Raw genomic sequence first — 12,709 nt, forward strand, 5'->3', positions numbered from 1 at the left:
AAGTTTGGTGCCGTGGCCTCGTTGTGCTCTGCAGGCCTGTGGGGGGGGATGGCAGAGGAACGGGCCCGAATTCCCGTTAAAAGTGCTGGGTTTGGGTCTGGACAGAGGTACGGGGATGGTGTCACGTGGCATGGGCCCTGTCGCTGTACACACCTGCCGTTTCCATGTGAATAAAGACGCTCGTGCCGCCCGTGGCTCATTCATTGGCGTGGGTTTGACCCCAGAATTCCTGCATTTGGGAATGATAATGTCCCAGAACTGGGAGTTCGGGAGCAGCGGGGGGGGGGGGGGGGGGGGGGGGGGCGTTAGGCCGCGTTGCTTAGCAACGTCCGTCGCGCCGCCTGACGTCACTTCCTGCGCGTCGCTAACGGCCGTTGTCAGGGCGGGGGTACCCGCGTCAGCGCTTCCGGCCGCCGCCCGCAGCCTGGGCCCTGAGGAGCGGCCAGGCCCGGCCCGGTGAGTGTGGGTGTCCGGTAGGAACGGGTGTGCAGTGAGTGTGGGTGTCCGGTAGGAACGGGTGTGCGGTGAGTGCGGGTGTCCGGTGTGTGCGGGTGTGCGGTGAGTGCGGGTGTCCGGTAGGAACGGGTGTGCGGTGAGTGCGGGTGTCCGGTAGGAATGGGTGTCCGGTGAGTGCGGGTGTCCGGTAGGAACGGGTGTGCGGTGAGTGCGGGTGTCCGGTAGGAACGGGTGTGCGGTGAGTGCGGGTGTCCGGTAGGAACGGGTGTCCGGTAGGAATGGGTGTGCAGTGAGTGCGGGTGTGCGGTAGGAACGGGTGTGTGGTGAGTGCGGATGTCCGGTAGGAACGGGTGTGCGGTGAGTGCGGGTGAGCGGTAGGAACGGGTGTGCGGTAGGAGCGGGTGTCCGGTGAGTGCTGGTGTCCGGTGAGTGTGGTTGTCCGGTGAGTGCGGGTGTCCAGTGAGTGCGGGTGTGCGGTGAGTGGGGGTGTGCGGTGAGTGCAGGTGTGCGGTGAGTGCGGGTGTCCGGTAGGAGCAGGTGTCCGGTGAGTGCGGGTGTCCGGTAGGAGGGGGATGTCCGGTGAGTGCGGGTGTGTGGTGAGTGCGGGTGTCCGGTGAGTGTGGGGTGTCCCGTGCCTGCGGGTCTGCAGGTACCCCCCACCTGTTACCCGTTACTCGTCCCAGGGGGGCTACAGCTGGGCCTGGCTGCTTTGGGCTGTGGCAAGGAGGGGATGCCGAGGAAGAAGCCTGAGGAGGAGGAGGAGGGAGCTGTGGGGATCCGTGTCCTAATGCCCCTTCCTTCCATGCAGGAGCCTCATGGTCTGGGGTCAGGGGCTCCATGGGGTGTTCTAGCCTGTCATCCAACAGTCACCCCTGTGCTCACTGCAGTGTGCTGTCCTTTGCAGGTGGAACTGCTGCTGACCAGTGGTTGTGGTGCTCTTATTGTAGCGTCAGTGGCTGCAGTGGTCCTAAATGAGGCAGGTCAGTGCCTGGCAGTGATGTCCCTTCACAGGCTGCAGGAGAAGGGGCAAGCTTGGGGGTCCACAGTCTGTTAACTCTAGCTGGCTCTTTATCTCTCTTTTCAGCTGGTTTTGCCTCTGGAAGGGGACACATTCATGGTGTTTCATGACTGACCTTATATTTGAGTCTCAGTTCTGCAGCCTAGTCCTGGTGAGCAGGCTCCGGAAGCAGGTTTTCAGCCCTTCTTAAAGATGGATATATTGTGCTTCTGTGGCCCATATCCTGCCAGCCTGGTGCTCAGCAGCTCAGCCTACTTCCCACAGGAGTAAAACCCTTCACAACACACTGCATCTTACTGTACATGTTCCTTAGGGAATATGCTCTTCCCATATTCCAACTGGGAAGGTGGATGGGAGCAAGGGCTCTGTTTTCACAGTGGCCTTTGCTTCTACAAACAATGGTGGGAAGAACAGGAGGTTTCTGCTGTGCAGCCTTAAGGAAAAGGAGATCAGCACAATGTGTCTGTTAACACTGTGGTCAGCTCACAGGGCACAGTTGAGAGCCCGTTTGCCCCAGAGGGGGGGGAAGTTTGTGGTTTGGGCCCTTGTTTCCTGCTGGGGATGGCTCTTGTCTACACGTGACCCCAGTTTGTGCTGTGGGCTCAAGTGGGAAATAGATGGATAGTGGTGAAATAACAGAAGCAGTTGAAAAGTAATAATGTGGGGGGAAAAGTTATGTTTTGAGATCTTTCTTAAACCTAATTTAAAGCTTGTTTATCTTAGATTAAGCCTTTGCTTAATTTAGTCTCAAATATTCAGGGTGCAGCAAAAGTGGGAGCATTTAAACAGCAAAGTTTAACAGGTAAAGTTTAAACCTTATCTTTTATGCGTGTTTATAAGAGTGAGCCTTTCAGTCAGGAGTCAAATTGTGGTGTTCTCATTTCTGACAAAGCTGAAGTGTGGCACTGGGGTTTGCTTGCAAGAGGACAACATCTTGAGGTGCTTATTGAGCTCTGAGCTGGCACAGGCAGTTCTTACCCCTTCTGGGGTCTTTTGTTCTGGGTGTAGTAAGTGCAACTCAGTAGCAGTGGGGTTTAGCTCTTTGTTAGAGTAGTGTTAACAGAAGCATTTACATCTTGCTGGCCAGCTCACTGGGCTGATGATCCAAAGGCTGGAACATAGGAGAGGGGAGAATCTCTTGGTTCTCAGGAGAATGCTTTCCTCTAGAATCTGGAATGGGTTGCCCAGGGAGGCTGTGAATGCTCCATCCCTGGCAGCGTTCAAGGGCAGGTTGGACAGAGCCTTGGGTGCCATGGTTTAGTGTGAGGTGTCCCTGCCCATGGCAGGGGGTTGGAACTGGATGATTTTAAACTCCTTTCCAACTGCAACTGTTCTGATTCTATGATTCTATGCTCTTAATGTTATTCTCATGTCTCTTTCATGTTTAATATGGCCTCCTTACTCCTACATTAGTACAAATCACAGAATCATAGAATGATTTGGGTTGGAAAGGACCTTCAGATCATCCAGTTCCAACCCCCTGCCATGGGCAGGGACACCTCACACTAAACCATGGCACCCAAGGCTCTGTCCAACCTGGCCTTGAACACTGCCAGGGATGGGGCATTCACAACCTCCCTGGGCAACCCATTCCAGTGCCTCAGCACCCTCACAGGAAAGAATTTCTTCCTTATATCCAGTCTAAACTTCCCCTGTTTCAGTTTGAACCCATCACCCCTTGTCCTATCACTGCAGTCCCTAATGATGAGTCCCTCACCAGCATCCTTGTAGGCCCCCTTCAGATATTGGAAGGCTGCTGTGAGGTCTCCACGCAGCCTAAATCTTGTTCTATTTCTATTGGTTTCTCTTTCTGAGCAACATTTTTATGTCCCATCTATAAAGTCAGCTTCAAGTCGACTGTAGAGAGAAGACAAACCTTAGTTAACTGTTAGGAAGTGAAGAGAAACTCTTCAGCTTCAGAACATGCCTGTATGTAGTTAGGAGCACAGTAAAGCTCTGCTGATTGTGGGGGTGTTGCTCAGAGCATCTTCAGTTCATAGAAATATTGTTTGTTCTGGAATCCAACCTTTTTAAGGGAAAAACTCAGCTCTGTTGAGAACTTTGGAGCAGTTTAAATCATTACTGAGAACTATAACACAACCTGAGCACTAGCAGAGACTGAAGCCTTGTGAGGCTGCAAATGGGCACTCCAGACAGAGGCTTTGGCCATGCTGGGTGCTGAAGTGTTCTCAAGATGGAAACCCTGAGGAAGTTCTATCATTTCCAGTTGTGACTGTTGTGCAGGGTCCTGTGCTTGAGGCAGAGTTTCATCTGAGTCTTGTTTAAAGGCTTATCTCCAAAGGCTGATACAGGAAGTGTTTATTTAGGATCCCAGTTAACTTGTACTTAATCTCACATTTCTCTTACTGCCTGATTAGGAGGGAGAATAATTCCTTCATTCCACCTTAATGAGCACATTTCCTTTGATCTTCCTCTGTTTGCTCTGCCCCTATTACAGGCTCTAATAGTGTTTCAGGCAGAATTAGGGTAGAGATTTAGACTCAAATTAACTCGAGAGAACTCTGTGTGTGTGTGACTGGTGGTGTGCTTTGAGATACAGCTGCTGAGGGATGCTTTAGAAACCTGTGCTCCTCACAGTGCTCTCTTAAGCTCAAACACTTTGAGTAAGCTTCCCCTCACTCCAAGAGAGACCTTGAGGTGCTGGATGGGGCCAGAGAAGGGAATGGAGCTGGAGCAGGGCCTGGAGCACAAGAGATGGGGAAGGGCTGAGGGAGCTGGGGGGTTCAGATGGAGAAGAGAAGGCTCAGGGGGGACCTGATGGCTCCCTCCAAGTGCCTGCAGGAGGATGGAGCCAGGAGGGGCTGGGCTCTGCTCCCAAGGAACAAGGGATGGGACAAGAGGAACCGGCCTCAAGCTGCACCAGGGCAGGTTTAGATGGAGCTGAGGAACAATTCCTGCCCCACAGGGTGCTCAGGCATTGGAACAGGCTGCCCAGGGCAGGGCTGCAGGCACCAGCCCTGCAAGGGTTCACAGCCCGTGGAGACGAGGCCTCAGTGCCATGGGTTAGGGGTGGCCTTGGCAGGGCTGGCAATGGTTGGACTGGGTGAGCTTGAAGGGATTTTCCAACCTCATTGATCCTGTGATTCTAGAGTCTTAAGTCCTTAAATATCAAGTGAAGCACTCTCAAAAGTCTGGGTGTGACTTTGGCTGCTGAAGTCTCTGGGTTCTATGAACCTCCATGCAAACAGCTAACACACAATGTTGTTAACAGCCTTTTACAGAGAGAAGAAAGATGGAAAGTAATGCAGTGCTACTGGAGTCCAAGTCCTCTCCTATCAACCTGCTGAATGAAATGCACCAGCTGCGTCTCCTGGGCCACCTCTGCGACGTGACGGTCAGTGTGGAGTACCAGGGTGTCAGGGCAGAGTTCGTTGCTCACAAGGCCGTGCTGGCAGCAACCAGCAAGTTCTTCAAGGAGGTGTTCCTTAATGAGAAGGGCATGGATGGCCCCAGGACCAATGTGTTCCTCAATGAGGTCCAGGTTGCTGATTTTGCCTCCTTCCTTGAGTTTGTCTACACTGCCAGGGTGGAAGTGGAAGAGGACAGAGTGCAGCGGATGCTCGAAATAGCTGAAAAGCTGAAGTGCTTGGACCTCTCCGAAACCTGCTTTCAGTTAAAGAAGCAGATGCTGGAATCGGTGCTGCTGGAGCTGCAGAACTTCTCAGAATCACAGAGCTCTGAGAAGGAGAGCACTGCCCAGCCCAGTGTTCCACTGGAGCCCAAAGCTGTGGCAGAGGCAGGCCAGGCTGACGGTGCCCTGGATCCCCCAGGCTCCCCAGCAGCCAGGCCCAGCAATGGGATGGCTCCTGAGCCTCCAGCTGCCAAACCAAAAGAGAAAATGGACAAGAAGAAGGAAATGCTGAAGCCTCCTTATGCCAAAATCAGAAGGGCAAGTGGGAGGCTGGCTGGGAGGAAGGTGTTTGTGGAGATCCCAAAGAAGAAATACACGAGGCGGCTGAGAGAGCAGCAGAAGAACGCGGAGGTTGCTGCTGAAGGAAACAAGTCTCCTCAAGATCAGGAGATGTGTGAGCTGGAGAGGGAGGAGGAGGAGGAGGAGGAGCAAGGGGAGAACAGCATCAAACCCGAGAGCGAGGAGTGCGATGGCCCCTTGGAACCGGAAGACAGCCTGAAGAAGCCCGACGAGGATAAAAAGAAGCGCGGCAGCAACTTCAAGTGCAGCACATGTGAGAAGGAATTCCTCTATGAGAAAAGCTTCCTGAAGCACATCAAGCACAGCCACGGCATCGCAGCCGAGGTCATTTACCGGTGTGAGACCTGCAGCCAGACCTTTGCCAACCGCTGCAACCTCAAAAGCCACCAGCGGCACGTCCACAGCAGCGAGCGCCACTTCCCTTGTGAGCTCTGCGGTAAGAAGTTCAAGAGGAAGAAGGACGTCAAGAGGCACATTCTCCAGGTTCATGAGGGTGGTGGGGAGCGTCATCAGTGCCAACAGTGTGGAAAGGGGTTGAGCTCCAAAACTGCCTTGAGGCTCCATGAAAGGACGCATACAGGCGACAAGCCTTATGGGTGCACAGAGTGTGAGGCTAAATTTTCTCAGCCTTCTGCACTTAAAACCCACATGAGGTATGAACAGACTTAACTGGGCCTTGTTAGATTCTGGGGGGAGAAGCAGGATCCCCTGGAGTACACCTTGAGCCTTCAAGTGGGGATGTAACACTGGGCCTGACTGGAAAGTGTCAGCTTTTCCTTCCTTACAGAGCTTTGGGATTCCCCCCTCTGCTTTCCAGGTTAAGGGAGTTGCTGTAACTTCCTTTAAGCTCAAGGAGAGGTGGTGGCTCAAGGCCTGCTGCTGTGGAAGCCCAAAGTTAACTTTCCCCATGGGAGGAGACCTTATTAAGAGTCAATGGGATGTTTCATATAGAGTGGTTTGTGTTGGAAGGGAGCTTAAAGCTCTCCCAGCTCCTGCCACGAGCAGGGACCCCTTCCACTGGAGCAGCTGCTCCAAGCCCCTGTGTCCAACCTGGCCTTGAGCACTGCCAGGGATGGGGCAGCCACAGCTTCTCTGGGCACCCTGTGCCAGCGCCTCAGCACCCTCCCAGGGAACAGCTTCTGCCTCAGAGCTCAGCTCAGTCTCCCCTGTTCTGGCAGGTTCAAGCCATTCCCCTTGGCCTGTCCCTAGGTCCTTCTGACAGTCCTTTTATTCCCATTGTACCTATAGAAGTTTTTCTTGCTGCCCTTAATAACGTCATGCAATAAGTATGAAAACACTCTTTAAAGGTTTGGCAGTGTGTTGAATTGCAGAACACCAGGTTTGGGTGCTAAGCACAGACAACAATTCATGGCTGACATGTCACTGTCTGGAGTGAAGCACCACAGTCACCCATGGAGAGCTGGGGAAGTCAGTTGTGGTGCTCACACTGCAGAGTGACTCAGGGGCCTGAGATGCAAACAGATGCTCTTGAAAGCTCATGGGAGAAACACTTACCAAAGCAAAATCCTATTTGTGAAGGGCTTTAATCTGCTTTTAGGGGTCAGATTATAGCCTCGGGGGAGGATGGAGAGGGAAAGATAGAAGCAACATCCCAAAGTACCACCACTGGGATCCAACAAGGTAGTGGCAGCATGTCCTGCAGGGTGAAGGGCTTCTTAACTGCCAGTTCCCTTCGCTGCCCCTTTGGAAGGCACAGGTTTACTCCCAGTGGTAGAAAGCACACCCAAAAGCCAACTTCTGCTGTGGTGTAGTCACTGATGCAGCTGTATGGTCCCTCCCTGCCATTGGGTGTCCTTCCCTAACCACAAGTAACTGCTTTGTGCTGCTTTAAAGTCATTTTGGGGGTTTAAGTGGTGTTTCCCCTCCATTGGGTACCACTGTGACTGCTCCCTGAGCTTGCTGAATGCTGGGAGCTCAGTGCTGTCCTACCCTGTGTATCCTGACAGTGTATGGTGGGGATGTCTCATCTTTGGTGTGTATTCTCCCACCTCTGCTCCTCCTGTTGATGTGCATCACCATGACAAGTGGTCCCTGTGGGCTGTGTTCCTGCAGCACCATTCAACAGAGCCCTGACGTATGTGTGGGCTCAGAAATGAAAACTAGAGTGTCCAGATATGGGGTTTATGAACAGTTTTTACCTGTAAGAATATCTTTTTACCCTAAAGAAGTGTCTGGATCTGGGCCTTGTTCCTGCAGCCACATGCAGCATGTGTCTGCTTTGAGAGCAGGCACCGAGCGAGGGCAGCTTGTGCTGTGCTGCAGAGGGAAGGGCTGAACCCTGGTGTTTTAACGTTGCTTTCTCCTTTCAGAATCCACACTGGTGAGAAACCTTTTGTCTGTGATGAGTGTGGTGCCAGGTTCACTCAGAATCACATGCTTATCTATCACAAACGATGCCACACAGGTAAGGCTGCTTCTGCACAGGCTGCGGGTCGGAGGCGGCCCATGGGAGACCACGAGAGCTCTTTGCACTCAGAAAATGCTTTGCTGTTGTTGTAACATGGGAAGTGCTGATCCCTAACGGTGGGTTTCCTGAGGAAAGGTTCCTGCAGGTGGATAGGCAGAGTGGAGAGAGGAAGAAGAGCTGATGAAAGAGATAAGGAGTTCTCCTTTCAGTGCCAGGACTGAGGCTGTCTTGAATAATCTTCGATAGCCAAGGATGTGTCATCAGTAAAAGCTTTTAGGTGAATCTTTAAGAGGAAACTTATCTCCAAGTCTGGAAACGATAGCACAGAGAGATGGAACAGCTCTCTTGGCTTATCCTGAGCTGCAGAGGAGTCTCTAAGAGCACAGGTCCTTCCTCTGGGAATCCTTTGTAGTTTCACATTGAGCATCCGTGAGCTGTGTGGTACCTTCCGTCTCCTAATTGACCCATCTTAAAGTGTTCTGCCCTCTGCCAGTAACTTGTAGCCACATATAGATGGCAGAAAACATTAAATGACAATGAAATATAAGCCAACAAATGATTTTCAAGACAAGTGTGACTGAAATGGGCTGCTCACAGGTGGAGGCTTTTCAGGGAGGCACCCAGTGTTGTGTTTGTGGTGGGAATAAGCTGGAATGCTCCAGGGATGGTGAGAAGACCACGAGCTGCTGATCTCCATGGGCCTTTCATGTGCTGTGAGCATACCTATGGAGAGGTGGGGTTGTCCTTGCTCTTGGAGGGGTTGGTGCACGTTTCTCATAGGAATTCTCTGTGCCTCATCACTGTGGCTGGTTCAGATGCTGTTAGGAGGCTGCCATGGCCTTGGTTTGTGTCTAATTGCTGTTAAATGTCATGCACAAGTCCAGAATGCTTTCTCAAGTACTGTGTTCATTAATTCTCCCTCTCACCTGTGCTGCAGGGGAAAGGCCTTTCATGTGTGAGACATGTGGGAAGAGCTTTGCCTCTAAGGAGTACTTGAAACACCACAACAGGATCCACACTGGCTCCAAGCCTTTCAAGTGTGAAGTTTGCTTCAGGATGTTCGCCCAGAGGAATTCGCTTTACCAGCATATAAAAGTGCACACAGGTAGGAGGTGCCAGAGCGGTCACAGAACCCCAGCCTGGTTTGGGTTGAAGGGAGCTTAAAGCTCCTCCAGCTCCAACCCCTGCCACAGGCAGGGACCCCTTCCACTGGAGCAGCTGCTCCAAGCCCCTGTGTCCAACCTGGCCTTGAGCACTGCCAGGGATGGGGCAGCCACAGCTTCTCTGGGCACCCTGTGCCAGCGCCTCAGCACCCTCCCAGGGAACAGCTTCTGCCTCAGAGCTCAGCTCAGTCTCCCCTGTTCTGGCAGGTTCAAGCCATTCCCCTTGGCCTGTCCCTACATCCCTTGTCCCAAGCCCCTCTCCAGCTTTCCTGCAGCCCCTTTAGGCACTGGAGCTGCTCTCAGGTCACCCCAGAGCACAGCACAGGGGCAGGATCCCCTCCCTGCCCTGTGCTCACACTCTGGGGGTGCAGCCCAGCATGCTGCCTGTGCCTCCTCAGCTGGTGAAGCCCAGGGGTGGTACAACACCCCCCATCACCCTTCCATGCTGTTGCAGGGGAGCGGCCCTACTGCTGTGACCAGTGTGGGAAGCAGTTCACGCAGCTGAACGCGCTGCAGCGGCACCACCGCATCCACACCGGTGAGAAACCCTTCATGTGCAATGCCTGTGGCAGGACCTTCACTGACAAGTCCACCCTCCGGAGGCACACCTCGGTAAGCACCTGTGTCCTCATACCCTGGGGCCTCCTTTTGGGGTCACCCACTGCCCAGGCAGCTGGGTTGGGATGGGAGGGTGTTACATGGGGTGGAAATGGAGGCCTTGTCCATAAGCATCACTTGTGAGCTGGATGTGCCTCCTGGCTGTGTCCAACCTCCTGCTCTCTGCTCGTTGTCTTCAGATACACGATAAGAACACCCCCTGGAAGTCCTTCCTGGTCATTGTGGAAGGAGCATCTAAGAGTGATGAAGGTCACAAGACAGAGCTTCCCGATGAGGAATACGACGTGTCCCCCAAAATCCCGGACAAGCTGCTGCCCTTCCCTGACAACAGCCCCTATGAGAACCTGGCAGCGGCTGCCCCAGGGAGTGTGACCGCACTGCACGACACCAGCCCTGCCACGGGCACAGACTGTAAGGCTGATGGGACACCAGGACCACAGGAAGCCCTCATAGCAACCACCCTGAGCGAGCTGACGGTGCTGCACACACAGACAGACTCTGCCCAGCCGCAGCTGCACGCTCTGGTCAACATGGAGTAACGTGGTAGTTGCAGCTGCACCCTTTGTACAGCCCTTTGCCAGCAGCCTGCCGAGGGGACTGGGGAGGTGTGACAAGGAAGCAGGGATAGATGTGAAGGACATGCATTGGATTGCCAGGATTTCCTCGCAGTAGTCTCTCCCCACCTGGTACAGCTCCATCTCCTGAAGGTAGGGCCCAGTAACACTGCACCAGGGTGGTGGGAGAGGCTGCACAGGCCCCTGTGAATTGCTTCCCTACACCTGGAGGGGTGTAGTTGAGCCCATTGGCTCTCGCTGCCTGCAGTGACAGGAGGTGCTTGTACTCAGCTTGGTTCTAATGAAGGAGTGAGTTTGGTTTGATTGATGACACTTGTACAATCAAGAGAAGCAGTGTGATGTTTCTCAGCCTTGCAGCTTAGTGAGATGAATTATGTTTTCCCTAGTGGAAAATCATCCATAAAATGAGATTTACTAAAGTGCTTTTCAGGATACGGTGGGATATCTCTGCTTTTGCCAAAGACCCAAGCAGCAGCCAGCTCTCTCCTTGGGAACAGGAGTGAGCTTTGGAAACATCTGGGCTTCCATTCCAGTTTGGATTCTCCAGGAGCAAAAGGGGCAGGTGGGAGCCACGTGTTGTGTCTGTGCAGGTGCTGGGTATTACTTTCATTTCAGGGGAACCTTGCACAGTGTTGCACTCATATTCACTGAGTGTCTTCATCTTCTCACTTGGAATTGAGAGAGCAAATCACCTCATGTACCAGCAGTGATGAAGGGCAGTGCTCCAGCAGGAAAAGCCAGTGTAGGGAATTGCAATTGGCATTTCCCCATTACCTGTATCCAAGCCCTTTCCCATTGCTTCAGACACCAGCAGAGCTCTTTCCTCCATTGCTGCTCAGAACTATAGAACTGTCTTTAATAATCCCATTGGTAAAGTTGCCTCCTGTTCTGCTGTTGAGCTGCTGCAGGTAATGCCACCCATGCAAGAGTCCCCTGAGGTGAGTTCAGCTCTGAGTGAGGGCCCCAGGGTTCCTGTGGCTAAAGGCAGAAAGTGAAGTGAAAAACATCCCTAAATCAAGGGATTTAGGCCTTTATTGCCCAGATTTGTCTGCAAGACTCTGTAGGAACCTGAGCAGCAGCTTTAGGCCTGTGTCTGGTTAAATGCCCCCAGTGGAGGGGTTCGGAGGAAGGGCTTAAGTCTGAACCTTCCTGTTCCTGGGCTTTTCCTGATCAGCATCTGCTGCCCAATTGTACTAGAATAACCCTGGCAGGGCACCTCCTTATAGAACCATGGACTGGTTTGGGTTGAAGGGACCTTAAAGCTCCTCCAGCTCCAACCCCTTCCACTGGAGCAGCTGCTCCAAGCCCCTGTGTCCAACCTGGCCTTGAGCACTGCCAGGGATGGGGCAGCCACAGCTTCTCTGGGCACCCTGTGCCAGCGCCTCAGCACCCTCCCAGGGAACAGCTTCTGCCTCAGAGCTCAGCTCAGTCTCCCCTGTTCTGGCAGGTTCAAGCCATTCCCCTTGGCCTGTCCCTACATCCCTTGTCCCAAGCCCCTCTCCAGCTTTCCTGCAGCCCCTTTAGGCACTGGAGCTACTCTAAGCGCTGGCTGCAGGACTCCAGGCACAGTCTGTTCTACATCAGGAAGGTGAGCACTGGCACTGAGGCTCCCAAGCCCAACTGCCCTTCACCATCAGATTTGGATCCCAGCAGCACCAGTGGCCATGGGAATTCCTCACCACAACAGGGAGACCTTCCTTTAGTATCTCCAGATCTTCCCTTAGCATCTCCCATCACATCCAGTAGGTGGGAAAGCTTTTGCACAGGGAAACCTGAGACACTTTCCATCCAGGGTCAGCATTTTCTGCCTTTTCCTTTGCTAAGCCAAGCTGGAACAAGGTAATTCCTGGGGTTGACCTGACTGGAGCACTTGGGATGATTTGGGATGTTATCCCTGTGTGTGGCACAAGGAACCTGTGGAACCCTTGGCCCTGACAAACTGCTTGGGATGACTCCTGTGTTTCTGCTTCCCTTTCCTGTTTCTCTTCATGTCACTGTTACATTGGCATTTCCACAGCTGAGGAATGCTGCTGGAGGGTTGTGCTGGCGTGAAGGTAAGCACAGTCAAACCTTGGCAGGGTGTAGGGGTTGGCAAAGCAGTCCCATCACCCAGACTGGCACAGAGCTGGTTCTGAACCTGACAGGGATCCCTGGAGCATTGCTCTGTGTGGAACTGTAACATATCCTACAGAAAGGGAATTTCCTACAGGAGCATTTCCAAGAGGTTATATTTGAGCTCAGGAGTCCCCATTCGGTGTTAAGGGGGTGTCAAGCCTGAGCATCAGTACCTGTAGGCAGGGACCCTGTTGTACTCGGCCCTGTACAGCAGTGGGTTACTCTGAGAGCCTGATTAAATCCTGACCATGGGCACTGGTACCCACCATCTCTGTCCCCTCTGTGTGACACCAGGGTCCCAGCTCAGCCCTGCTGTGGGTGCCATTCTGCAGGCCTGGTGCTGGACAATGGTAACAGCTCGTCCTGGCCAGACCTTGCTGCTGG

At 53.2% G+C, this 12,709-nt stretch overlaps 1 protein-coding gene across 1 annotated transcript; it reads left to right on the forward strand.

The window, feature by feature from the left end:
• Positions 1 to 391: 391 nt before the first annotated feature.
• Positions 392 to 11,143, forward strand: LOC101873317 (GDNF-inducible zinc finger protein 1). Its single transcript, XM_034061238.1, has 6 exons — positions 392 to 456; positions 4,707 to 6,079; positions 7,757 to 7,851; positions 8,792 to 8,959; positions 9,472 to 9,629; positions 9,815 to 11,143. The coding sequence occupies exons 2-6, from the start codon at positions 4,728 to 4,730 to the stop codon at positions 10,172 to 10,174; spliced, it is 2,133 nt and encodes a 710-aa protein (XP_033917129.1). The 5' UTR covers positions 392 to 456; positions 4,707 to 4,727; the 3' UTR covers positions 10,175 to 11,143.
• The last annotated feature ends 1,566 nt before the right edge of the window (positions 11,144 to 12,709 follow it).

Source organism: Melopsittacus undulatus, chromosome 3 (assembly GCF_012275295.1).
Source record: "Melopsittacus undulatus isolate bMelUnd1 chromosome 3, bMelUnd1.mat.Z, whole genome shotgun sequence".
Taxonomy (NCBI): Eukaryota; Metazoa; Chordata; class Aves; order Psittaciformes; family Psittaculidae; genus Melopsittacus; species Melopsittacus undulatus.